This window comes from Amblyomma americanum, chromosome 6 (genome assembly GCF_052857255.1).
Source record: "Amblyomma americanum isolate KBUSLIRL-KWMA chromosome 6, ASM5285725v1, whole genome shotgun sequence".
Taxonomy (NCBI): Eukaryota; Metazoa; Arthropoda; class Arachnida; order Ixodida; family Ixodidae; genus Amblyomma; species Amblyomma americanum.
The window spans coordinates 98,403,447-98,431,074 of record NC_135502.1 but is presented as its reverse complement, the minus strand read 5'-3'; the positions used below and the strand labels follow the sequence as shown (position 1 = coordinate 98,431,074).

General features: G+C 48.5%; 1 protein-coding gene across 1 annotated transcript; it reads left to right on the top strand.

Annotated features, from left to right (window-relative positions):
- Positions 1–383: 383 nt before the first annotated feature.
- On the top strand, positions 384–25,947 carry LOC144095405 (hemicentin-1-like). The gene is made up of 8 exons (XM_077629158.1): positions 384–852; positions 4,458–4,565; positions 6,678–6,881; positions 14,212–14,501; positions 15,709–16,009; positions 18,164–18,362; positions 22,102–22,354; positions 25,514–25,947. Exons 1-8 carry the CDS (start codon positions 384–386, stop codon positions 25,742–25,744), a joined length of 2,055 nt encoding a protein of 684 aa, XP_077485284.1. The 3' UTR covers positions 25,745–25,947.
- Positions 25,948–27,628: the final 1,681 nt, after the last annotated feature.

Here is a 27,628-nt window from a genome sequence, read left to right as displayed (position 1 = left end):
GTATTTGCTTCTCTGAAAAACGTGGAAGTATCATCTGCGTACCCAACCCAAGAAGTTGTGCCATGAATGGAAAAATTTGTCGTTAATATAAACAACAAAGAACAGAGGTCCAAGAACAGACCTCTGAAAATTGACCGAGTGAAAATGACCCACATGTTTTCCCTCGAGCTTGATGGAGCGATACGTGAAAAGGATTCGCATGAACGTTCACGCCACAGATGGGAGTCGTCGAATTGCATACCTTCGCGAGAACGGTTTGCTTGAGGCCTAGTTGGATGTGCTTCCGCATCTTGTTCCCACAAGACTTTCGGTAAACGAGGTCGTTGCAAAGAAGTAACGTGCAGCCTCACGTTTGTCTAAGTGTATGTATTGGTTTTTAACGTATGCGTGTGTGCGCTGAGAGCTTACGTCCTCGACCGGCCCGCGGCACTGTTTTCTCTCCCACGTCAGCGGCCGGCAACTGGCTGAGCCCCCGGCCGCTGTCCCAGGACGCGATCGTCGTGGGTCGCCTGGGCGGCCGCGTGGAGCTCGCCTGCGGGGCGGCCCAGCCACGTCACGAGAGCGGCGGTGACGAGGACGAGCCTTCGTTGCTCCTCTGGTTCCACGAGTCGCGCCCTGCCACGCCGCTCTACAGCGTGGATGGCAGGCACACTGTGCGCGGCGGCGGGACCGGCTTGGCCGACGCGCAGCACAGCATGGCCGACGTGTGGGCTGCGCGCGCCTACTTCAGCAGCGTGTCGCGCACGCTCCGCCTCGACGACCTGACGCCCGAGGACCAGGGGAGGTACCGGTGTCGCGTGGACTTCCGCCGAGGGCGGACAAGGACCTCGACGCTCACTCTGATCGTCAAAGGTAGGCACGCGTTTCCGGGTGCCGTGTACCGAAGAAGGCTACGGTGATGATAGAGTGTTATTTTGAACAAGAAAGGCGGCTCTCGTTTCGGAGCATTGAAGAAGTACTTGAGAAGAAGCTTTAGTGCTTGTGGCATTTTGCCGATGCGCGAGGCGTGAGAAAATATTTGCGAGATTGTAAGCTCATCGTGAGTGCCACTATTGTGGTTGTGTTTCTCTCTGTGTTTGAGTCAGTTTTTGTGCCGTTGGTCCTGTCCTGGTGTTAGAACACGGCCTGGTTTCTGGTTTTAAAAGAGAGTCCTCTCCTTTACTTCAGAATGTAGAAAAATTCTGGGAAATGGTGTAGCCAACTGTAGGATAAACAATGCAAATATCCGCATGCTACAAAGATCGAAGAGAAATAGTTAGGAAAGAAAAATATGCTCTGGCTGCTGCTACCGGGGTTATTCAGAAGCCCACTTAGCGAGGTATTCGGTGCCTTTATAGCGTAGCCCATTGTGCTATTCGCTAAACTCAAAACAGATTGTCCTGGGGAGAACAGGACAACTCTAGCCATTTGTATCATAATCAAAATTTCGATGTCTTCTGAACTGTGACAATAACTAACGGCGTCAAATTCCGACCTGGCACTGATATATATCGCGCGGCAGCCATGTACGCTATACCATATGTAGACCTCTTTGACAAACTTCGGCAACAGCTTACATCACATTATTTGCTTTTCGATGTTCTGTGGCTACACACTACACGTAAAACCATTTAATGCAGTCGCACAACGGTCAGTTTGTCGTTAAATGCGCTTAAAAGACCAAAAGAGTGTAAGGCTGTTTAATGGTAGAACCAAATTCACATCACTAGCGTTATGCTCAAATAAACCGCAGTAATTTTAGTGCGCGACTATATGTCTGAACCGCCGCGGTGGCTCAGTGGTTAGGGCACTCGGCTAATACTGATCCTGAGTTTCCGGTTCGAACCCGACCGCAGCGGCTGCGTTTTTATGGAGGAGAAAAGCCGAGGTGCCTGTGTGCTGTGCGATGTCAGTGCACGTTAAAGATCCCCATGTGGTCGAAATTATCCAGGAGCCCTCCACTACGGCACCTATTCCTTTCATCTTTCACTCCATCCTTTCCCCCTTCCCTTACGGCGCGGTTCAGGTGTCGAACGATATATGAGACAGATACTGCGCCATTTCCTTTCCCCCAAAACCAATTATTATTATTATTATTATTATTATTATTATTATTAATATTATTATTATTATTATTATTATTATTATTATTATTATTATTATTATTATTATTATTATTATTATTATTATTATTATTATATGTCTGGTGCTCTTGAATCAGTTACAAGCAGATCCATGTCACTCTGCACTCATTCAGAGTCCCTCATGACTCGCAAGGTTGACAAGTGCGCTTAGGTAGTTCTCCTGTAGTAAGTTTATATGAGTTGGTAATAAACAGAAGTAAAAAGGGGGTTAGTACGCCGAGAATGAATTCATTTAACATTAATAAGAAATGACTGTCATATGATACCTCTAAATATGGGATGAAAGTGGAGAATTTCCGCTCCACTTGAACGTTTCTGCTAAAAATTACTTATAGGAGGCTTTCGCCTCGTAAGTTGGGCTTGCGGAATTCGATTCGTAGTGCCGCTTCGTACCAAAAGGTTCTTGCATGGGCACAAGCTTTCACCTTGACTGGTGGTCGCGAACTCATTTGGAAATCCCTCCTCAAGAAGACACGACGCTCTTCGGGCGAGCTGTCCTTCCGTCTTTAAAATCAAAGTCTCATCAATATCACCCACTGGTGTCTGCTGTTTACACACAGTACACCTCTGAAGCTTTCTAAAGATTGATTCGTCCGAGCAATTTATTCTTGTTTTAATGACTGTGTGCCTTCCCACTAATTACCCAGGCAAGTCAGTGGTATCGCGATGACATAGGAGCGCCTGGAGATTTTATAAATATGAGATGTGAACTGTCATCGCAGTTTTGTGCTTGGACGCTGACACGCGCATCGACAGGCAAGCGTTCTATATAGCCGCAGCATCGAACCCCGTGCATTCAAAGGGCGCAAAATACTCACTACCATACAACCGGTGCTTCAAATCGGACGGGACTAGCCGAAATGCCGAAATTTTTAGTTCACCATGCTTTTCTGACATACGCTTAGAAATGTGAGCGGGTTCCGGAATGTCCTCAGAATGCTCCGTTCCCAGTTCACCGTGAGAGAAAAAAAAAAAAAAAGATGCGATTGACGAGAGCCATTATTCATACGTGAACGTTTCGAAATCACGCGGAGAGGAAGGAAATAGACCAAGCGGAGAAAAAAGTTCCAAGTTACGTCACAATCGCGCCTTTTTCCAAGGGACAGTGCAAAGGGCGCGCCACACGAACGACGCCCGGTGTCAGATTGCCGAGTGAGCCGCGGTAGGAAGAAAAATAAGCTGACGGCGACAATGATAAAGACAATGTGCGCAGCGACAGCGCGACATTCCCACTTTGACGCGATGGCGGAAATAATGCGGCTCCTCCTCGCCCTGCACCGTCCCATGCCCGTTACACGGTTGGGCGTTTTTCTCCTGCAACTTTTGCCTCTTGCGCACAGCGCCAGCGCCGGGCAGCCCGACGCCCGCTACACCCGACGCTCTGTCCCGAGAGGCGGCTTGCATCGATCGACAAGTGGAACCCTTGTTCTCTAGTTCTGAAGCGGGCTTCCCTTAGCGCCAGTGTTTGCTTTTTCCCTGCCGCAGGGACTGACTGCATGCTTCGCGTTTCCGTCGAAGCGCCGGGAGCCGGGATTGTCTCAAGCATGTCAGGCAGGTCGCTCGAGTGAGGGTGTCGGTCAGGCGGGAGCGGGAGCTGAGGGAACGGACCGACGTCGGGTGAAGAGGTGCGCAGAACTGGTGGAAAGGGAACTAAGAGGAGCGCACGTAAAGCGGCGATAGAATGTATGTATACGCGTCCAGGAAATCGGGCAGCGCGACAACGTCTCTTTCAGCGCTGAAGCGGCGCTCTACTTACTGTTTTTCGCTGATCGAACGTGGGCCCCGGGAACAGCTCTTCTAAATTCCTCGATTCCTCCCTGACGTCGCTCTCACGCAGTACACATGTTTATTTTTTATTTTATTTTTTGTTATCCGTCCTGGGGACTTGCTCGAATTCAATTCTCAGAAGCGAAGCTTCGACGCCGGTGGAGATTGATGTCCCGTAGAAAGGCGACTAAAAAATGTATATACATTAAAGAAACGACGGCCTCTTTGCAGGAGTAGCGTACATGGACGTGAATACACAAGCATCGCCGTCGAGGAAAAGACGAAAGCCTCGGAACGTTAAATAACAGGGGCCCAAAAAAGGCCTCTCGTCTTTCGCCGGCGACCGTAATGAAATAAGTGTTCAGCCGAGCCAAAATGCGGCGACCTCTGCGCGTCGGCCTAAACAGAAAGAGCTTCTGATTGGGAACAGCTCGTTTTTCTTGCTCCGGTGAGAAAAAAAAGGAACACGCAGAAAAAAAATGGCACGCGTGCAAAAAAGAAGTAAGTGCGGGTTACTTTCAGGAAACCGAGTTGACTGAGTCTGGCTCTCTCTTGGCTTGTTTGCAGTGGCGCCCCACAATGTGAGCATCGCCGACGAGCTCGGCGTGGAGATGCGGGGGACAGCGGGGCCCTTCAACGACGGTGACTCGTTGGCGCTGGTCTGCACTGCCCACGGTATCGGAGGCGAAGCGGAGGGGTGTGTAGCGTAGAGAGCGCCACCAGACATCTGCCCGAGTGCTTCGACGCTGGACAGACATCGGGTTACTATCGTCCCTTTGCGGCCTTCAGTGAGGAACAGGATAGGCCTTGGAAAAGGGCTGCAGTTTCAGACTGAAGAAAGCTGGTTGACTAGCGTGTAAAGAATGTAAACAAGTAAACGAAAGGACATACAGCGTGTTTCACCTAAGACTACACATAGTCTTTCAGTTAGAAGAGCGCTATTTTCGACATAGGATTGGCATTGATGTAGTAGATCAGCATACAGGTAAGGTGTGCTAACTAGCAAGCTGGCTAACTAATATTGAAGAGTTATATTTTAACTATTACTGATAGGCTCCGTAATTATTGAGGGGCGTGTAGCCGAGCCCAAGCAATATCCATACCAGTTTATAGAATTCCGAATACGCGGTTACCCTCGGTGCTGTGGCCCAAGAAATTTTGGCTATTTCGACAAGTTAGGAGCACTGGGGAGGTTGCCTTGCCTGCAAGCTTCTCGAAAGCGCATGCATTTTGGCCTGATTTAGCACAAATTTGTTGGGCCACAAAGCTGCGGGTAACAGCGTTTTCGAAATTCTAAAGACTGATATAGATATTATACTTGCAGTGGGCTACACGCTTCTCAAAATAAAGGAGCCTAACATATAATAGTTAAAAACCAACTCTTCAATATTAGTTAACCAGCCTGCTAGTTAGCATGTCTTAGCTGTATTCTGATGTAATGCACCGCTTACAATGCTATGGCACAAAAATGCGCTCTTCGAATTCAAAAATCACGTTTTTATAAATTGTGTAAAGTATACACTGATTTTCCTGCATAGACTGATTACCAGGCGCTAATGCTTGCACACTTGCAAGATGGTGCAAGTTAGAATAAGAGAAGGATCAACCAGAGAAGTGCCCTCTTCCTGTTTCCCTCTGATGTCCTTGTTTCTCCCGTGCTAAGCCCCCCTCCAAATCCTAAATTGCCAACTAGCCGAAACTTCCACTTTGCTCAAGGACAATACCTCACCCCACCTGAGAAGTTTCCGCCTGAGATCAAGAAGAGAGCATGTTGAGGCAAAGTTACGTGTACAAAAAAGAAAATAGGAACCCTTGTTGCACATCACTCTACAACCACAGAGAGGTACGCATCAGTTAACAAAAGCAAAATCTTGCACCTTCAATGTTTACAATTGCTTTTCTGACCGATAGTGCTGGAGTCTCACGTTTGAACCAAATACCTGTCCAGCTGGTGTAGGGCCGAACGCAAGAGTGATTTAGTAACAACGGAGTAATTGCTCATTAGCATCCACCCAAGTGGAGACATAGGGCTATAAAGAAAAGCTACACAGCTTCTACGGAAACTCAATTGTTCTAGAAAAATTATTATTGGTCAGGGATTCGAACTCGGGACCACTATGGCTCTGGAAACTGAGCTAACCTGGACGGCTAGCATATAGAAGGCCGGCAGCGAAGTGTTGGAATTGTGCGAATTGGATGTCCCCGCCGCGGTGGCTCAGTGGTTAGGGCGCTCGACTACTGATCCGGAGTTCCCGGGCTCGATCCCGACCGTGGCGGCTGCGTCTTTATGGAGGAAAAACGCCAAGGCGCCCGTGTGCTGTGCGATGTCAGTGCACGTTAAAGATCCTCAGGTGGTCGGAATTATTCCGGAGGCCTCCACTACGGCACCTGTTCTTCCTTTCTTCTTTCACTCCCTCCTTTATCCCTTCCCTTACGGCGCGGTTCAGGTGTCCAACGATATATGAGACAGATACTGCGCCACTTCCTTTTCCCAAAAACCAATTAAAAAAAGAATTGGGTGGGTTTCTTTGTAAGCTATATAGCTTTCCTTTGCAGCCGCATCGCTATGCTTGGGTGGGTGTAGCTCTCTTATTACAAATCCGCCCTACCTAAGCAATTACCCTAAATATTTCACCAACGTAGCGGATTTTATGTTACGAACCGAAGTCAGGGGTAAAGGACCTGAGTTTGAAAGCTAATTTCAGTCCCAACCTTTTAGTGTCTCGCAAGCGCAATCCGTTGCTCATCAACTTGGTTTTGCGTCTGCACATTTGCGTTTCCAAAAAGGACGTCCGCCCCCAGAGTTGTCGTGGTGGCAGGACTCGAGGCTTCTCCAACACAACAGCTCGTCTGGTGGGGCTGATGGCGATGTCTCAAGGAGCGTCCTGCAGATCGACCCACTTCAGCGGACCCATCTCATGGCGCGAATAAGATGCAAAGCTCGGAGCGGTGATGAAGAGGAGGAAGCCAGCGTCACCCTTGACATGAACCGTGAGTGGAAAGCCGTCACCAATTTTCAATTTCAAATTCTAGAGGCGATGGAGGCGAAATGTACTGTCCAGTGTCAGTGCACGTTAAAGAACCACAGGTGGTAGAAATTTCCGAAGCCCTTCACTACCGGTGTCCCTCATAGCCTGAGTCGCTTTGGGACGTTAAACCCCATAAACCATAAACCATGCAACTGTGTTGTGACCGCCCGTCACACAGCGCTCCGGGTGGTGTGTGTGTGTGTGTGTGTGTGTGTGTGTGTGTGTGTGTGTGTGTGTGTGTGTGTGTGTGTGTGTGTGTGTGTGTGTGTGTGTGTGTGTGTGTGTGTGTGTGTGTGTGTGTGTGTGTGTGTGTGTGTGTGTGTGTGTGTGTGTGTGTGTGTGTGTGTGTGTGTGTGTGTGTGTGTGTGTGTGTGTGTGTGTGTGTGTGTGTGTGTGTGTGCGTGCGTGCGGGGGGGGTCAATGCACTCAGGGCAGTGATGCTTTTGCATTCCAATACGTAGGCAGTCTGAAGTGCATGTGCAGATTTTTTTATTATTTTTTGGGCATTTAGATTTCAACGGGTAGTGATGCCTCGCTCTCACTCTCGTCATCAAACAATCAGAGAGACCCTTTACAAGACTCGATTCGATTCAGAGCGAAACCACAGGCTTTTTTGGAAAATATTGTTTGTACTGTTTTTGCATGCATGAATGACTGAACTGAGGCACACTCACTGTGATTCAACTTTCGGTCTTCTTTTGTCAGACATGCAAAAGGCGATTTTGGATGGGTCAAAATCTTCGGGTCAGTTCTACGTAAAAGACGACGATGAGTGGGCAGTGCCGCGGGACGGAGCGTGCACGCTAGGCACATACATCACGATACTGCTAGGCTGTCAAAGTCCAAACCTTCGTTACTACCGAACGGCGCCAACGTGGTCGTAAACTCGATACGAACAATTCTTTCGCCGCCGTGTTCATCTTGTGGCGTTCCCGGAGGCACGGACGAGCAGTGCGGGGGAATTGTTACCAGAGACCGATATTAGAGTGCGGGAACTAGGCATAGTCCAACGCAGTGTTTGCAAACATAGGAGGATCTCGCGTCACCGCTTTCAGCCGGGGAATTTCTTTCGCGCTGTCGTCTGCTATTGCGCGCGGTTGCCTATCATGCGCTTTGATGACATTCTTACATGAAGATATCTCTATGGCGTTTAGACCGAACGACTGCAGTTGCGAGCAAATTTAGCGCACACAGCAGCTTGTCGGACTACGCGAGAAGCTTTTGCGATTCGGAGAAACACTCAGCTGATCGAGCGACCATGCGTTGTAGAGGCCACGTCCGGAAACACAATAATAATTTATCATGGCGTTTTAAAAACGTTTGTATCGATATGTTGTTGGGGATCATTTCGTACACTTTAAAAGCACTGTCCATTGGTTGACGGACGGATGCACTAGGAGGTGCACTGAAATGCGCTAATAATTTTGGAAAGTTTTGTTTACGCCTGTTTCTATAAGACGCGCTTCCACCATGTACTCCGACTCTGCTGTGGTATCATATGTTCTGGTGTTTTAGAAACACATTGGCTATACTTGGAGTTTTGTTCTCGTAGGTACTCGGTTTTAGTTAACGAACAAATAACCTCACAGGTGTCCTCTTAAATGAGGAAACTGCGAAATAGTGAGTGTTTGATTAAGTTACAAAAAAGAGTTACTCCAAATTTTATATGTAACGAGACCAAGGAGACCAAACCAGATCTAGACTATTGACCTAAACAAGGAACTAGCATTAATATAATGTTTAGGTGCAAGCTGGGTCGTAATCTTGGCCTCCAATATTTTGCACCTCCAAGTGCCACCCGATGCCGCGCGTTACTAAGCAACGAATTTGGCAACAGACGCTGCATCGAGGCTGAGAGCAGTGCGTTTTATCTTGACTCCCTGCGACGCTTTGTTGCACTTACAGTTACCCAAAATCAGCTAGCCCAGCGGCATAATATGTTCGTTCATATGTGTTTGTGTTCTTTCCGTATAGGTGGCAACGGCACATAAAAAATGGGACGGCTTTCTTGTAGTTTAGAGCCGCGACGAATTCCTGGCTTTTAGAAGTTTGCTAATGTGGTCTAAGATAGCGAAATTGCGCGCAGAGAGAAGAAAAAACATCGGCACGGGTGATCGCACATGAACAACCCAGTAGCTAACGCTACTTCGTCCTTTGTTTCCTCATAGCTTCGCTCTCTCCTGAAGTATACTCAAAAAGCCCCTGATGCCGCCTTGTATTGTGCGCAAGAATTCTGCTTAAATCTCGCAGTATCGCTGCTGTGTGAACTGCCTTCGTGGGCGATGTGGCATTTCTGATCCTCAACGGCCCCCGAGCACGCTTGCTGCTATCGTCACAGCGCGCGTGCACCTTCGTGATGCCTACACCTGTTAGGAACTCACGGTATTAATAGAAAAATAAACGCGCAGGTGGAAAAACACAAAAGCCTATATATACAAGGAAAACGCATTTACAGGGGTGTAGTACACGTTGACCGAGTCGCGCATATCGCTTGAGCACTAGCACAGTCGAGCACTGCACACACACACTTTTATACTGCTGCGTAAACGTGTGCAGCCACAGAATCACCCCTGAATGCTGTTGCGATTGAAGGAGGAAAGTGCACGGGCGTGCCCACTGGCGCTCTGCGGGGCCTTTATATAAGCATCTGAGGAGGAGGAGGATAAACGCCTCCTCGAGCGCCACCAAAAACGCGGCATCAAACACGAGCTTTGCACTGAAATTTCACCGGCGTGTACATTGGAACACTCATCAGCGGGGTGCCGAACCCGTGAACAATCGCAATGCGCCGATGCAACACATAAACACAAAAAGGACGGTCCCTAACAAGGGCCCGCGGTATTTATGTGGAGCTGGGAGTCCTCTTCTATCGGCCTCATCTACTGTCCGTCCCTAACAAGAGACTACACTCACGGAAGCAAAGATACGAATGAAAATTGCGCTCGCTTATATGCCGTAGATCAAGTACTGAAATAGTTATTCGTTTGTTTTTCCCATTGGAGGATACGAAGGCAGAAATAGAGCTTTGTTAACAACAGCCCTAAAAAGCTCTACAGCCGTGGAAGTTCATCTGTTCTTCCAAAACACGTGCTGATGGTCAGCTATGAAGTTGTATTTATTCGAAAAACATGTAAAACGGGTAATAATTGCTCAAAAACCGTATTAGCGTTACTAGTTATTAAGTATAAATGTTGTCCGACAGATTTAATGTCATTCTTACCATTTGCTATGAAAGTAACAGTGCCTTCAGCTACCTTGAAAACGTATGGTTATGTGGCCGCGCGAAAGGACTCATTACATAATTGAGCTAAAATCATCGTGGTCCTCAATGTGCCGCTTATTGACAGGTCTAGCCGCGGTGGCTCAGTGGTTACGCGCCCGACTGCTGAGCCCGGAGACGCATCTTCGATATCGGCCGCTGCGGTTGCGTTTCCTATTAGCGTCGTTTCACATGCTGCGAATTTCACCGCGCGGCACTGCGAATTCGGTCCCGCCGTTGACGCCGCAATGCGATTGCCGCTTAGTCGTTTCACATGCAACGCAGGACCTGCGAATTCGTTCCGTGTGGCAGCAGGGTTGCTAGATGACTGCTCATGGAACTCGTGATTAAACGTGGCATTAATTCAACATGGAATGTGATCGTGTTGTTGTAGTCATCGTGTTTTTAGACACAAAAAAATATTTTGAATGTTTTTTATTAAAGTAAACAGTTCTGAATTATTCAAAAAGTACGTTGGTGCGCTGAATGAAATCATTGGACGTGAAAACCAAAAGACACTTTGTGTTTGCCGCGGCGCCGCTTCAGCTGTGGCACGTGACCGCAAGTGACGTCAGACCCATGAGGCGTGAGTGCAAGGACAGCCATAGCTGGCCAAGCCAAGCCTGGCGGGGAGCCAAGCAAAGGTTGCTCCCTATTGGTCATTCGCAGAGCGAACACACCGACGCTGCGTACGAATTCCAACCGGACGGAAATCGTTCGCAAGCCGTCTGCGGCAAGAGCGGCGGCCCTCTCCGCCCCAGAGCGAACGAATTCGCAGTGCCGCGCGGTGAAATTCGCAGCATGTGAAACGGCCCTTAGGCGACACGCAAGGCGCCTGTGTACTGTGGGATGCGAGTGCAGGTTGAAGATTAGCAAGTGGTAGAATCTAATCCAGAGCCCTCAACTATGCGGCCCTTCTTTCCCCTTTTGCTTTGGGTCGTTAAAATCCATGTACCGTACAATATTAACAAAAAGGAGAACTGTCCCTTATCTGTTGTTCTTTCGCCTGCCATTGTTTTAACAGTAAAAGTTAATTCGTTATGACTAATGTCATCACATATGAATGTATGAGGCATAGGAGTGTCCAAAGTTCTTTTCCAAAAGAACTGAATAAAATCTTGCGGAAGGCTTTCTGTGGTTCTGGTGGGTGGTCTAATCTCAGGTAATATGGGGTTATTGCCGGGAGCTTGATTTAGTGAGTTAACTGTCTGCCATATTTTTCTCCGAGCATGTTGGTTACTTTCAATGAGACTTTGTATATTCGAAGTAAGGCTTGAGTTTTATTTCCTTAAAGTTTATGCTTACGCTTTCTTCGAACCTGAGAGATACACTTACAGAAGTTTATGTACGAGCTGACCCAGAGGGGGCCAGCCCCTATAAGTACTAGGTGAAGGTCTTTATCTTGCGACCCCACTGGCGTCGGCCGCCGCCCTGGCTCGCCCGACCAAGGCTCGTTGGGCCTGCAGGTGGGAGCAGCCGAGGGGGGTCGCCTCCCAGTCCTCCCGGGTTGAGCTCGGGATGGAAGAATAGCGGGATTGGAGGGGCAGGCCAACACCATGTGGTAGATGTCCGAAGACACCACCCCACAGTGCGGGCAGCTGCCGGAGAAAGCAGTGTCAAAATGTTCTAGAGCTGCTGGGCGCAGCAATGCATTGGTGTAGAGGCGTAGTAATAGCCGCTCATCCGCCTTTGAAAGGCCTTTAAATGGGCGGGGGTAAAGGTTGTGGCCGGATTGGTAGTAATTGAAGATATCTTTGAAAGTATAAACCTGATTAGGATCGGCGTACTGGTGGGATTGGGAGGAGGAAACTTCTTAGAGAGCGCGCGGGCGGCAGCGTCGGCAGCCTCGTTTCCAGCCAGACCCTGGTGAGCAGGAGCCGAAATAAGGTATCGGTGAGGGGGTCCCCAATGTATGAGCTATTTTGAAGGATTCTATAGGCTAATAAGGGGCCCAGCCCTGTTCGACGTTCCGTCAGGCCTCTCGCGAGTCGGAAATGATATATTTTGAGTCAGAGTGGGAAGTAGCCAATGCTATAGCGACGTCCTCCGCGTGAGTTAAGTTGCGGGCCCTGAAGCTAATGCCCTTCGCTGTTTTGGTCTCGTGGACGACTGCGGCCATGTACCATCTCCCATGGTGTTGTCCGGAGGCGTCCGCATAATAAACGCCGGGTTTGGAACCATAATGACAGCCCAGAGCTTCCGCCCGCGCCAGGTGCCGGCTATCTTTCTCTTCGCGTGCCATTTTGGAGGGAAGAGGGCGTACGTGGATGGCGCATCTCCACAGCGCACAAGTGTGTTATGTTGGATGTGGAGCCGAGCGAAGAAAGCGGCGACCCGACTCCGTTTGCGACAAACGCGTATACTGATTTGTAAGGTGCGCTTCCTTAAATTCCCTGAAGGTGTTCTCCATTCTCAGCGCCAGGAGACGAAGGTTGGAGGTGTTCACCGGGAGTTCGAAGGCCCGCTTAATGACTTTGCGAAGAAGGACTTCGAGGGCATCCTCATCTTGCTTCCGCAGGTGAAGGTATGGGGTCGAATAGAGAATTGAACTTTTTACGACGGCATTTGCCAGCCGCAAGGCTTCCTTACTTCGTAACCCCCCACGTTTGTTGGAAAACCGGCGGACCACGCGACCCACCTGGTCCCCCACCTTGCGGAGTTTTGCCATTGCGGTGTCTGGCTTTCGATGTTGTTGAATGAAAAGCACCACTACTCGGACTTTTTGTGTTTCTCGAATTGGACCTGACTGAACGGAAAGTTGAATTTTAGTACAACATTTAGGTGAGGGCGGATGTGGGGAGGACTGAAGTCCGCAGCGCCAAGCATAGCGGTCCACTATAGTCGCCACATGCTGCAGGTTGGCCTCGTTGTCTCTAAGCGAGCCCTGCGTGGCCCACAGGGTGATGTCGTCAGCGAACAGAGCATGCTGCACACCCGCGACAGCATCAAGCTGGGCCGGCAGGTGCATCACGGCCTAATTGAATAGCAGGGGACAAAGCACTGCGCCTTGTTGTGTTCCCCTGGAGCCTAGTTGGAAGGGATCGTGTTCGTCATCTTGAATGCGGGTGTAATAATGGAGGTCGGTGAGGAATTGGCGGATGTATTGGAAGCCACTATGGCTGCAGTTGGTTTGACTTAAATGAGTGAGAATAATCTGGTGACTAATATTCTCGAATGTTCCCTTGGGATCCAGGGCGAGTACGGCCCCGTCGTCCCATCGTTATGAGGGCAGTGGAGGGTGTCAAGGACTTCCCGATTTAGTTGAAGCAGGACATCCTGTGCGGATCTGTGTGGGCGAAATCCGAGCATGGTGTCTGCGAAAACAGTTGTGTCAAGCTACTTGGACAACCGATCCCGCGCCATTGTCTCCATACGTTTGCCCACACAAGAGGTAAGAGAGATGGGGCGAAGGTTGTCCGTGTTAATTGCTTTGCCGGCCTTTGGGATAAATGTGATCAAAGGTCTTACAATCAATGGGGAGTGGCGTGTCCCCTTGCGAGATTGCACTGATGCAGTGCAATAAAGTTTGATAAGCTGAGTTGGGGAGGTCGGCTAATAATTTGACAGTGATTTTATCCCGACCAGGTGCGGTGCCACGTTCCATTTGGCCAGGACCGCCCGCAGGTAGTGGAGTTGGACTGGTAGCAGTGCTCAACGTTCTCAGAGCCTGCATGAGAGTAAGCCTGCGCTCGGGGTTCCTGTGTGGTGCACAAATACAGGTCCCTCAGTATGTGCGCGAGTTGTGTAGCGTTTCCAGAGAAATCATAGATTGCACGCTGAAAATGTTTCTGAGTTTCTCTACGCGTCTGAGTACTTTACCACTTATAAGTATGAGAAGTCGGGAAGACTCGTTTTGTTTTCTAGCCACCTTCTCGACAGCAATGGCTCCCATCACCTGACAATCAGGCGCAGAGAAAAAGGCTTCTGAGTTTATCCGGGCAAAAAATACCGACACAGACGCATTCTAGCAGCCGCATCGATGGGCATTGTTACAAGCCCTTATTGAAGAACCTTTCATGACCCCGCTTTGCAGTGCGCCCCCTGGGTGTAGCCATCGCCAGGCCGCCGGCTGTGCTTGTGGCTGAGCAGCGTGCGCACATTCGCTGCGACTCCTGGGGCTCCCGTCCTCCGGCCAACCTGACCTGGTGGAAGGGCAGCCGCCGGATGACGCGGAGCCTGGCCAAACTGGACGAGCCCAACGGCCGCACCAGCAGCCTGCTCGCCTTCACGCCGGCCGGCGACGACCACGGGAGGAGGCTCCGCTGCCGGGCGGCCAACGACCGCGTGCCGGGCAGCGCTATCGAAGACACGCTTCTACTCGAGGTGAGGGCTACGGGGCACACCCATTCTTGCCCGGCGACGAAAGCGCTGTCGAAAAGGCTTAATTCAAGGCATTAGGCGCGCACTGAAGTGTGGGGCCTGTTTTTAGGCCTAATGGACGCTGACTCGCACCGAGCAGTGGCGGACAACGACAGACTTTCAATATACAGAGGTTGTACAAACAACCCGAAATTCGATGGAACTGCTTGCTGCGGTATAGAGGAAAGAGAGGAGGTGACCTAGCGATCTCTACAAAAAAAAAAAAAAACGCGAAACGGGAGAAATGTGACACAATAAGCGCGCACATGTATCCCTTTCTTTCGTTCAGTGTCATTTTGTAAGATGTTAAGAACTTGAAACGATCGATCACCTGTCTGCACTCTTCACGCTGAGCTTGCCATTTAGGTAGTACCTTTTTTTTTTGGGCGCCATCATAGAGAGACGGATAAGCATGTTACGGTGGTAATGGCGACACGTAGGTACGGCATGGTAACAGATGTTACTGCAGGATCGTCATTGCGACATCCCCTTGCTTTTATCATGTTTCGTAGCCTGAAAGTTTTGTCATGAAGTGATTTTCTATATTTTTCGCCTAAACGGGTGTTTAAGTCACACGAAAAAAAAGTTGTAAAAACAACTGTACGTCAATTCAAAAAGAAAGCCACTAGTTTCCAATTAATCAACGAAAGCAAGCGGCACAGAAAAAACGGAGCAGAAAGCATTCGCAACGTGTCTGGAGAGGAAATTTGAGTAAGGTTGGTTGGTTCTGTGGTTTAACGTACCAATGCGACTCGGGCTATAATAAGTGGCGCCGTAGAGGAGGGCTCCGAATAATTTCGATCACCTAGCGTTTTGACTGACATCGCGCAGTCCACGGGCCTCTAGTCTAGGATTACACTTCCATCAACATGCGACCACTGAACCACCTCGGGAGCGAATTGAAGAAAGGTACAAAAGATCCTTGAATAGGCGAATACCGGGCAGCCAAATGGAGTTATCTGCAACTGCACAAGTACTCTGCAAAAAAAGGACAGAAAAAGTAAATTACAAAATCGATACTATCACTGTGTAAGTAAGTATAAGTAATCACATCCGATAAGACCTGAAATGAAACAGCAATGTTTAGTAAAGTGGCTCTACAGATAATGTCACAGTGAAAAGCTCGCCGATGTCTTGTTCCCCCGACTCTGTCCTCAACTTGGTCGCACAGGTGGAGTCCGCGCCCTCCGTGCGCTTGCGCCTGGTGGGCGGATCCGCGGTGGACGAACGCAGCGACGCTCGACTCGAGTGCAGCGTCCGGGCGCATCCGGACCTGCTCGAGCCTCCGCGCTGGCTCTGGGAGGGGAGGCCCCTCTTGACGACCCCGGCAGGACAGCGCACTGAGAGGAACGGCTCCTTGCACGTGCTTACGCTGCTCGGAGTCGCGAGGTCCCGGACGGGTCGCTACGCCTGCCTGGCGAGGAACGCCAGGGGAAAAACTCTCAGCGCACCCATCGCGCTCCACGTGCGCTGTGGGTTCACACATGCTACTCTTCGACAGGGGGGGGGGGGGGGGGGGGAATTAAAGGATTCGCGATTGCAAAGTGAAGCTGCTCACCACGGCAAGCTACTGAAATTTGAGCGAAACAGCGCAAGCGAGGCTGAAACATGTTGTAGAAAGTCGCAGTCTTTCTCGTTATTACGCTTCGTTTCCAAACCCGTCAGCTTTCCCACGGTTTAAAGTTTAAATAAAGCCATTAGCCGCCGAAAAAATCCTAAATGTACAAAAAAGTGGAAGCTTAACGTAGTTAAAGCAAGCAGACGTGCGAAAGCGTGTATTTAGCCTAGTGGGCTCATGAGTTTGCGTTGCTGGGTTGTCGGCACGTCTGGCGACGATATTAGTTCAATAGTAGTATTAGTTGATGAATACGAACTGCAACGCGCAACGTGAGGGTGTGTAGGTGATTAACATGAGTCGTGATAGGCAGCCGCGATAGCTTGATGCTCTCGTGCAATGGCCAGCGAAGACGATTTGTTCCCGCCGCCACGAGTTCGAATCCCAGACGAGGAAACCTTTACGTTATTTATTTGTTTATGACTTGGTCATGGCCAACTTCACTTTAAGACTTCGTATCACAGTCGACTAAACATTTACGTTATTTGTTTATTTATACTTTGGTCATAGTCTTCTTTAAGGTCAATCTTCACAGAAACTCGGTGAGCCGATTGGACATCGTCACCTTGTGCTTTCGCATTAAAACTTTGAGCGCCGTCTTACACCATCGAGGAGAAAGTTTTTTAACTTGGGTTTAATATAATTGAGGAGTTTACTTCTGAGTGTTCATGAAATTTTATACTTAGTTTTGTCTAAGCCCAGGCATTATGCGCATGTTATAATCTTTATTCCTCTGAATACTTTGCACGCGCGCATGTCGTACTTTATGTGCACACATCGCTGCATATTACAAATGTTGCAAGATCAAGAAGTCGCTGAAAGCATAAGGTAATTCAAACATAAAATTGAGCCTTGCACACAACAGCTGGGCGCCGCACCCCAGCTGTTGTGTGGAAAGTGTTGTGCGCGTGTGTTTTCCGTTCTTTTATTAACTGTGCACGCGCGCAACTTGTACAAATGTATTGTTATGAAAATAGTGTATTTATCACCTCTCCCTCTATCCTTTCTTACTGTCCGCTCACCTCTTTCATTTCACTTGTTCAAACTGCTTGCTATCATTTATTTCCGCTGCCTCAGCTCAGGTGCCGCCGCCGTAGTGATGGCGATGCCAGGGTTAGCAAAAAACTTTTACCTTCCTTTTTGCTTTTATTTTACATTAAACAATTACGACCTCACCTTCGCAACACCGTGGAGACGAAAATAAATCAGATTTAAAAAATTGTGAGCTGCATTTCAAAATTACTCCTGGAGGAACCGTTATTGTAGTGACAGCATGTAAAAAGATACAATTGGCGGAAATTTTGAATGCGGTCACCAAAAAGCCCTAGACTCGACTGAAACATGTTTTCGTTTCTTGCATGCGGTTTTTCACGTATTGGTGGAGTGAAAATTCCAAAATGGACGGTACAAGAACGAAGCGGACAAAAAACATCTCCCTCTCTACTTTTGGTCCACATCGAATTAAATATATATATGAACTATGAACTATTCATAAACCACGAACTATATTCAAAGCATCTAGGCCATACCAAGCAGTCGTTGCTTGCTATTGAACACGTGCATTGCTATTTTGCGCTCGCCTTGTTGCCCGATAGGGTACCGATGCATGCTGCAGAGTCCCTTTGCTTAGTGTGGAAAAAGTGAGCACAGCACCGAAGTTGCCAAAGGTGGAAAATAGAGTAAACTACGCATGTATAGCCTGACAAATGGAGTGTCTCTTCTGCCTACAGTTACGCTGTAAATAGAAAGGAGTAAAAATGGAGTAAGCTGTCGTCTAGCGCAACTCCACTTTATAAAACGGAGTGGGCTAGAGGAGAGCTTATTCCGTTTTTACTCCCGTACGGGCGTATTTGTGTTTAGAGTGTACTGTCGTGCATCCGATCGCTGCACCCAACAAGAAAAAAAAAACTGCTTTTTGCAGCTGCAATGACTCGCAAACCTTTACACTCATCAGTAGACTATGCAAGGTCACCACGATAACCGCACGCCGTGGTGCTCGCTCGAGACGCAGACGCACCGCGTTGCGCACCCAACCAACGACGCGAGTACCAGGCAGCGCTGCACCAACCAGTGCTGGTGCGCTGCCGAGTGGAGGCGGAGCCTGCAGCATCCACCCTGTTCGGATGGACATTCACTAGCGGGCCGCATGAGCAGCCGCTCACGTTGCTGGACCACAGCCGATCGGCCGGGGGCCTCGAGAGCCACATCAGGTGGGCAGCAGTGCCTGTTGGCGTAATGTTCGTTCAAGTATATACAGCACTGCATAACTCCACTCGACTCGTACTAAAGTCAAAGATGCTATTGGGACGTTTATATTGACTAATAAATCATCAGTAGCATGCGCAAAAGCACAGCCATTCGGATACAAATAAAAGATATACAGTTCGCACAGAAATAACGCAGATAAATGAACATTTATCCATGTCCGGGCATCGAATCTTTGGCCATGGCCTATAATGGGCTGTCATTCTACAAAATAAGCTAACCGGAACGGCTCGCAGTCGACAGGGCGAGGGCGAATTCATCAATAACTGGACTGTGGGAGCGGTCTTGATTCTAATATGTTTAGGGGGATCCTCAATGTGGAGTGCCGCATACAGTTAGACATTTTTTTCCCTTTTAGATCGTTCTATAAAATTTCGAGCGCCGACCAATAAGGGAATCGCGGATAGGGCAAGGTGCACGACCGGCTGCGAACACAGGAAGGGAACGCGAGAACGGCGCCATAGATTCTTCTGCAGAGAGTCTTGCCATCCGGTCACCTTCATGCCTTCTACCATTAGTACATGTTAAAATTTCGAAGCGAAAAGCTTCACTACGCTATGTAAAGCAGTCGTCGAGTAGGCCGGAGAATGAACTTGAACGGCCTTGAGTGCAACCACGTTAGCCGTGTATGACCGTATGTGGTACAGTTATGGTATCGAGTCCTTTACCCCTGGCCTTGAACTCTGCCTTTAGTTGCCCTTTGACCTCTGACCTCTGAACCTTGTCATTGGCTGACCTTTGTATTCACCTTTCACCTTTGACCTTAAGAACATCCGATGGGGTAATGTGAAGCCACGTTATGGCATCTGATGGGAGTGTCGTAGGTTATGTGGTACACCCAGTCTTAGCCACGTATTCATGTGGGTATATACAAATCTGTCGCGAGCGTGTAGCGGAGCTGCCATGGACGAGCCTCAGATGCCTAGGAAGCGTACTCGCTTTTCCATGCCACTACCAATTTTGTATCTGATTTTCTTGCGTTTACTTACGGCATCGGCGATACTTTGGTCGTTGAAGGTGTCTGCCAAACTTTGGTAGAACAAGGTTACCGATTTGATGTCTCGCGTGCTATACAGCGCGTTCCACGGGATGCACTGTCGAATGCGCGTTCGCGGAACGCAAGTACACAGTCTCCGACCCCGGGAGGAGTTTCTCACGAAGCCTATACAACTTGCCTGTGTAATGCGGGGCGCAAGTCGCTTTAATATAATGTTCAATGCTCGGAGGTTCATCTGGTCGACTTAAATAGCATTGCAACTTTAATTTTTTTCCGACTGCCAATGTTGGGAGCGGATGGCCGACCAATATGACATATACTGACCAATATGCGAGTAAACAGGGTATATTTAAAATAACGGAGCATTTACTCATTAGCACACACACCTGGATCGTGCTAATAATCGATTATTGTTTTATTTTAAATCTACTACATCCTAGAGGCTTCCTCTGAACAGGTTGGACTATTATGAAATTGTAGCGTGTGGTTTGAAATGTTCGTTCAGGGGATCAATTGGTAAAAAAAAAGGTAGTGCTGGCAGACGGCGCTGATTGAATTGTTTTTATTTGGTGCACAGAGTGACTCTTCGAACTGCAAGATTAACAAGAAAACAATCATCTCACATTTTTGCTAGTCTTGTATCGCTGATGAAGGCGCTTGCATATCAATACCGCGTCGTTTACCCATTGATGACATCGCTTTTCTGCATTGCATATTGCAATCACTCAGTTCAGCCCTTGGGCGCGGCCGGGCAGCCACCATTGACCTTTAGCGCAACCACGTGACGTGACGTCAAGACAGCCGGAGGAAAAGCTGGGCCCCAACTCGCGCGGTCGCGCGCGGCCGCAGCCACCACCTGACTCCCGCTAGGGGCGCTGCGCTATGATTGACGTCACGGCATATGTATAAAAGAGCTGCGCTCCTTCGCCGGGACAGTCTTATACCCCTGTCACACGGGCATTTCGAGGGCCCTCGAACCGATAGTCTATCGACTCAAAGGCGATCGAGCGCTGCTACACGGGCAGTTTCAATGGCGATCGAGTCAACGGAGCAGCACGGAACTCCATCGAGATATGCAACGCATTCTTGGCTTAACCAAGCTAAGCCTGGCCATTTTTTCTCTTGTCATTAACGGCATAATTTCTGCAGAGGCACGTCAGCGGATAAAGTATGCTTACAATTCCTACGTTCTTCAGCTACTTAATCTTGAACAACCGCAGGGAGTGTGAGCCTAATAACAGAACACTCCGTTACAGGATATTAAAGCTATGTCAAACACCCGCCCTAGCGTGAAATGTTTTGATGTCTATGTATTTTAATGAAAGAATCAAACCCCGACTTGATATATTTAAATCGCTGCGCGTGCTGCCACAGTCAAAATGCAACTGCTATCGCTACGAGCGGCTTATGTGCCTTCTCAGACACTGCCGTTGGGGCTGAGCAAGTGAGAAATCTCACACGACCGTGGGAGCCACCAACGCCGCGCTTTGGCTCTGCCTCGTCGCAGGCAGTCGCTTTATCGTGCACAACATGCACAAACATTCGCAGGGACACCTAGTTATACCGTGTTCTTAATGCGATAGCATTTCAAGCTGCTGATATCTTTGCCGGACGTGACTGATGGGGTGTGTGAGACCCAACTTGCTATTCCCGAGCACTTCCCGTGCACCACCTGCCACCGGCCATGGTTGGCAGGTGGCACGTGACACTACCTACCACCCAGGAATAATGTGACGCTCGTCTCTTTTCTAAATGAAGATTTGGATTAGGTGGTGCCTTTACAGTACGCGACTAGTGAGGCTTTTAATGTCCAGGTTGCTCTTCCCAGCCAATGCTCTTTCCGAGCTCTTCAAGTACACCACCTGCCATGGTGGGCAGGTGAGAGGTGACTCCACCTGCAACCTCAGAATTATGTGAGGCCACTTTTTGCTCCAGATGAGGCTTCTAATGGTCTGGCATTAATTATTTCGCCAACTGGCAGGAAGTTATATGTGTAAGCTGTCAAAGCCAGTGTAATATTGATGTACAAGCGGAGTGAAAAGGTTATATGAAGCGCAAATCTAGGCAAAAAAATTTAATCGCCGTATTTCCACGCAGCCTGGAACAGAGAGGCGCAGCTTGGTTGTGAGTTCGAACTGAATGGTACACCTTGAAATCTTAAGTAGTGCGCTCTGGATTCACAGAAACACAATTTCTTTGCGAAGATTGCGTTCCAAAAAATTTCGACGGTGTTTGTGTGCTTTACCAATGGTCTTCCTAAGTGAGTTCTATAATTTTCTTAGTAAGATCACTGATGTGTCTACCAGAGGGTCGTGCAGCGTCCCACGAAGGACCGCAGTGGATAAACGGAGGACAGTACGCGCATAGGCGCCGAGTGTTTGCCAGCTGCAGCGCCGTGTGCACGGCTGTACTGCTGACGTCACACACGAGCAGCTGCGATTGTGTCACATCAGCAGAACAGCAGAGGAGATGGCTCTGCAACTGGAAAGCAGTCTGTGCTCATGCGCGAGCTCTTCTCCGTTTCGCCAATGCTGTCTTTAATGGTAATCTGAACGATGGACTGGGGCAGCGCTGCCATCATGTTACCAGAAAAAAAAAATCTGAGAGCTATATACGAACTACTTGTGGGTTGCTTAGCAGCCACTGCCAACTGAGCCCAGTGTCCGGTGGTCCGCACCGCACTGCAGCTACGTGCCCCGCAGTGAACTGGACTACGGCACTCTGGCCTGCCTGGCGAGCAACCCCGTGGGCGCGGCCGATGCCCCCTGCCTGTTCTCGGTGCGGGCGCCTGCACCACGCTGCCGGCTCGCCCATCCGGGACCCCGGTTGACCTGCGTGCCGGCCACTCCCCTTGGCCAGGGCGCCTCCGTGGTCGTCCAGCTGAGGGATGCGCGCGGGATGCTCAGGGCTTCGCTGAGATCCGCCCAGCCGGCGTTCCTTGTAAGGATTATCACACTTGCTGAGTTCCCGGGTTCGAGCCCGACCGCGGCGGCTGCGATTTTATGGAGGAAAAACGCTAAGGCGCCCGTGTGCTGTGCGATGTTAGTGCGCGCTGAAGATCCCCAGGTGGTCGAAATTATTCCGGAGCCCTCCACTATGGCACCTCTTTCTTCCTTTCTTCTTTCACTCCCTCCTTTATCCCTTCCCTTACGGCGCGGTTGAGGCGTCGAACGATATATGAGACTGATACTGCGCCATTTCCTTTCCCCAAAAACCAATTATTATTATTATTATTAGGCAATGTACCGGTGTAATTTTAAGGCGAAAGCCTTTATATGCTCGGAACTCGCCAGCGGGGATATTCGCAGAAAAGTGTCACACTATAGCTGTAAATCAAGCGTGGTTGAGCTGTCCACCGAGATTTCGAGATCTTAGAAGCTACTGCGTCCTTTCCTCCAAAATCTTTCCTTTTCTCAAAACACATGCTTTCGCATTCCTCCACGTAAGCAGACAAGTGTCCTCACAGATAAATAGTAATCAGGAACTAGTTAATTAATAATCATTGCCGATAACTGGTTAATTAGTAATTAGTTCATTTTAATTGACAAATTATTAATTGGTTAGCTAGTCAGTTAGTAATTAGTTAAATAGTAATACTAGTGGTTTGAGTAAGTCGTAACTGGGAACTCAGTATACGATAAGGCACTGCGCATGGGCAAGGTGCCAGCAGACAATGCACCTCCTCTTCAGTCTACTGCGCATGCCTGTGACGTCTGTGAGTGGCGCCACCACCGTTCGAGAGGAGCGCTTCCCAGATGCCGCCTAACTCCTGGTCTCTAGCAATCAAGCGCGCGCGCTAATGAACGTCAGCGAACGTATCGTGAAGCGAACAATTGTGTAGTCTTTAATCAACACCTTCACCACACATCAGCGACACAAGCAGCAACACCGTGCGAAACGCTTTCGCCTCACCGTACTTTAGGTCAACAAAGTGCCCACTGGAATTTTTTCGTAATGAGGAAAAGGTTGGTGTATTGCTGAATAGATTTTTACATGAAAGACCTACACGGGAGCTGAGAGGTGTGCTCTAGTAATGGGCAGTGAGTTGATTTAAACAAACTGGGATTCACTCTCGTGCATGTAAATAGAGTCCATGAAAATATTCACTTCTAGCTTACCTTTCGACCCCTATCTGTGGCAGGGACTACGGCACTTTTCTCTCCACCGAAAATGAAAGACACCTCCGCATTCCAGCAGTTCTTTTACATACCAAAGTCAAAGGGGCGGCTATGAGGCACCCGGCAGACGTGGACTGGGCATTATTTCAATCATATGGGGTCATTTAATTTCGAACGAAACATCTGAAACTCCCCGTTAAAAAGCGGCCGCATGACAAGGGCGGAACCCCCGTGCTAGCTATCAGTAGCAGGACGCAATCTTAGAGTAATGAGGAGGCAGAGCACACAAAATGACGAATAATTAGCGCAGGTGTCTGCTCATGTGCACCACGTATGCTGGGGCTGCGCTGATATCGTTTCGCGTACAACATATATCTCTCTTTCAGCTGTCGCTATCAAAACATAAAATCTAATATTCTAAAAATGCAGGAAGCAACTCTAAACACTGTCTTGCCGCCGCGAACGGGTGATAATAGTGAAAGCCGACACTTTTAACCGAGTGCCTCAGGCCAATCACCATGTTCAGCATTTTCGTCTCATACAGCTTTGGTGTGCCATAATGTCTGTGCGTCGCGAAACACACAAGACTAGGATACAAAGAACGACAACGATGGGCGCCTACTACCAATTGTGCTTATTCATGGATACATACGGTAACTGATACGGCGTGATATGGCAAGGAGCTAAGATATCTTTTTTTACTACTGAACCGTCCCCATGGTGTGAACCACACGAATGACGGATAAAGTTAGAAACCGAAAAAGCAAAAAGCAACCGGGAGCTTGCAAAACAGCAGGGTGACAAAATAGGGGTCATGCCAACCTTGAATGAAGCAGAAAGAGAGCTTAAATGACAAAAATATACTTGAAGTTTGTAGAGGGCACTGGCCTTATGAGAGAGTAGAAAACCCTTTCATTCAATTAATGCTACGTAGAGAGAGGACAGGATGATGAGTTTCCTGACAACACAAAGCGAACAAGGAAGAGGGAGCCTAAGGGTGCTTAGCCAACGTTTTGAAAAGGGGAGTTGTCTTTGTATGGGCAAAACGTTCATCATCGACAGGGTTTAAGTAGGGCGTTTACTCCGAATATAGAGCCCCGGTTAAGGGGAGGATGGTGCATTTTGGGAAGAGTGTTAGGATAGGGAGCGTTAAATTGAAATTTGTTTTCTGGGTAGGATAGATGTCAACGGTATTAACCCGATGACCCGACAAACTGTGATTAAGACGTACGTCAGCTCAGCAGAAAGTAATCCGGTGAGCTGAGGGTGGAAAGATAGCAAATGTGGGCTCCAAAGGCTGTGTCTGGTTATAGAGAACTGCAACTAGTAGCATGGTAAGACTGGTTAGATTTACCCGGAAAAACGTTGGCTAAGCACTCTGAGGCTCTTCTCTCCCCTTTTCTCTTTGTTTAATTCAACGAAGTTATTCGGGAGGAGCAACTGACGAAAGAACTGTTGAAGGCTAAACCTGCCTGTACATAAACACTACCACCGCCTTCATCAGCAAAAAAGGCAAGCAATCACATTTGTCGACCTCATAGACAAACAACGTTTCATTCCTGGGCTCTTTCAGTCTGTCTCAAGAGAAGAACCTGGCTAGTTTCGATACTGGGCCTAACTATAAAAGTAATTTGCTTGATCCGTTTTCCTCTTCTGACATATAGTGTTCGGATTTCCAATGCACGGAAGCTCTCTACTTTGTATACCGCTCCATTAGGAGGGACACAAGAGCCTAAACTGCACTTTTGATTCCGAATTCCCGTCGAAATCAGATACAAAAAAAAACGTTCTAGAACACTTCTACTTCCTTTGTATTAATAAGAGGAAGGGAAAGGGGTCATCCCTCGTCCATCGCTTTCGTGTATTTTCCTACGCCTAATTTATCTTATGTATTTCCCCATTGGTGTTGTTGCAGGAAGCTTCCTTCAGGCTCTCGCATACTGCTCCCTACTAACTTCTCGCTTTAATCGTTTCTCTGTAGCTGAAAGGTCCGGCTTTTCGTCAACAACTGCTGGCCACTGCGTTCGTGGTGAGTGCTTCGGGACAGCGCAGCGCCACTTCCAGTCCAGTGCTTTTGACTCCGACAAGCCTTGTGGAACACGGCGTCGTCAGCAAGAACATCAATGAAGCGATAAGCACGCGGCAAAGTTGGAGAGTACTCCAATTCGCCGCATCACTCTCGTACCTGGTATCGCTAATGGTGGGACTCTAAGCTGCCTGCACAGCACTAAAGACTAAGCGACCTCCGTAAAAGGGTCAGCCAAAGACTACCCTCTGCTTACATGAGCGCGATTAATGGGAGCTCAGTTTGAAAGCCACGGTACGTGTACAACGATCTCAGAGTATTAACAATAAGAACAGCGTCAGATGTTGTCGCCATCAAGCATTGTTCATATTTTTGATACGTACTGTTGACTGGATGCATTGTTGTATATTACATGTCTTTTTTTGGAATAAATATTCGCAAATCTATTTTCGTGTGTGACTACGTCAACGCAAACAGCAAGAGCAAATACCAAGGCTTATGTACGAAGATGTGACCAGTCTCATCACTCACTAGTTAGAGCAGGCCCTCTACCATGCATATCCCTGGTTGTTTAAGCATCCACCTGTCCGGGTGGCACAAATTGAATAATTGTTCCTAAAAGTATTCTGCTATCAGACTTCCTCTTCATACCCCGCGCACAATTTGGTGCGCAGTTATTTTCAGTATAATTTATTAAACAAAAAAACAACTCATAGATGATTCTGAGGTGCTGATGCGAGCCATGCATGCGGTCGCCTTTTTGCCTGCGCAAAAACATTTTTTTCCCACTTTTCCCTGCACACTGTCGGGAGAAGACTCCACCACTGAGTATCGAAAACCGCCTTTCTTGAGCCTGTGTAATTACTAGCGGAAACGTGCATGGCTTCAAAACCACACAATAAATGCATCAACCGCGATGCTGTTCTTAGCCACTCTTGCAGAATTTCGCCAGTTTCCCATACCTCATTTATCACACCCAAAATGGCATCATTAGCTTCTCCTTCCATGTTTTGAAGAGATACCTACAGAATGTTGCATGTCCAGGCGTCGTTTTTTTACACGCTTCTTTTATCGCAGCTATCAGCTGTAGTGCGTTAAAAACCGCGATGTTTAAACCGCGTCTTGCCTACTGCGTACTCGGTCGGCAGTAAGGCGGGAGGCTACGCACGATTTGGGAAGAAAATTACTGCTTCCTGATCTGAAAACTGCTACAGCGTTAACAATAGGGCAAGATGGATACGTTCTGCATGATATTGCACCTGCCAGCCCTTATCCTTGTCTGAAAATCCTCCAGTGGGCTCTGTTCTTTCTTGAGCCCAGGCTATTGCACCAGTCAGTCCACTTCTTATATGCCTGCTGCCTTTCGTGGAGGCGGGCCTTTGCTGTTCCTTTATATTCTCCACTAACTTCTATCCCCAGCTGTTCCCAATGCATGTCCCTAGATACCTCCTGTAAACACACGGTGAACAGGATTGGAGAGATCGTTTCTTCCTGCGTGACACCCTTCGTTATTGGAATTTTATTGCTGACTTTATGGAGGACTGTGGTGGCTGTGCGTCCACTATTGATATCTTCTAGTGCTTTTACGTAGTGCTCGTCAACACTCTGATTCCGTAATGTCTGAATGACTACCGTGGTTTCGACTGCGCCGAATGCTTTTTCGTAATCTGTAAAGAGTATATGTTGGGGTTGGATTTACTTTGCGCATTTCTCGATCACCTGGTAGATGGCATTATTATGTTCTATTGTCGACTTGATATTACGATAGTTGCCTGAAGCCCACGGTTGTCCTGGTTCTATTAGCGATTCCCTTAGCACATACCTTATAGGCAACAGAAATAAGCTGACAGGTTTGTAATTTTTCACGCCCTTCACGTCCTCTTTATTATTGATTAAGATAATGCTTGCATTCTTCCACAATTCCAATACGTTGGAGGTCGTAATGCTTTGCGTATATCGGGTGGTCATTTTCTATAGCACAATCTCCCCATCCTCCTTCAAGAGATCTGCAGTTAAGGCAGGATATCTGTACTCTAACGACATCCGGAAGGCCGCCGCCGCCGCTGCTGC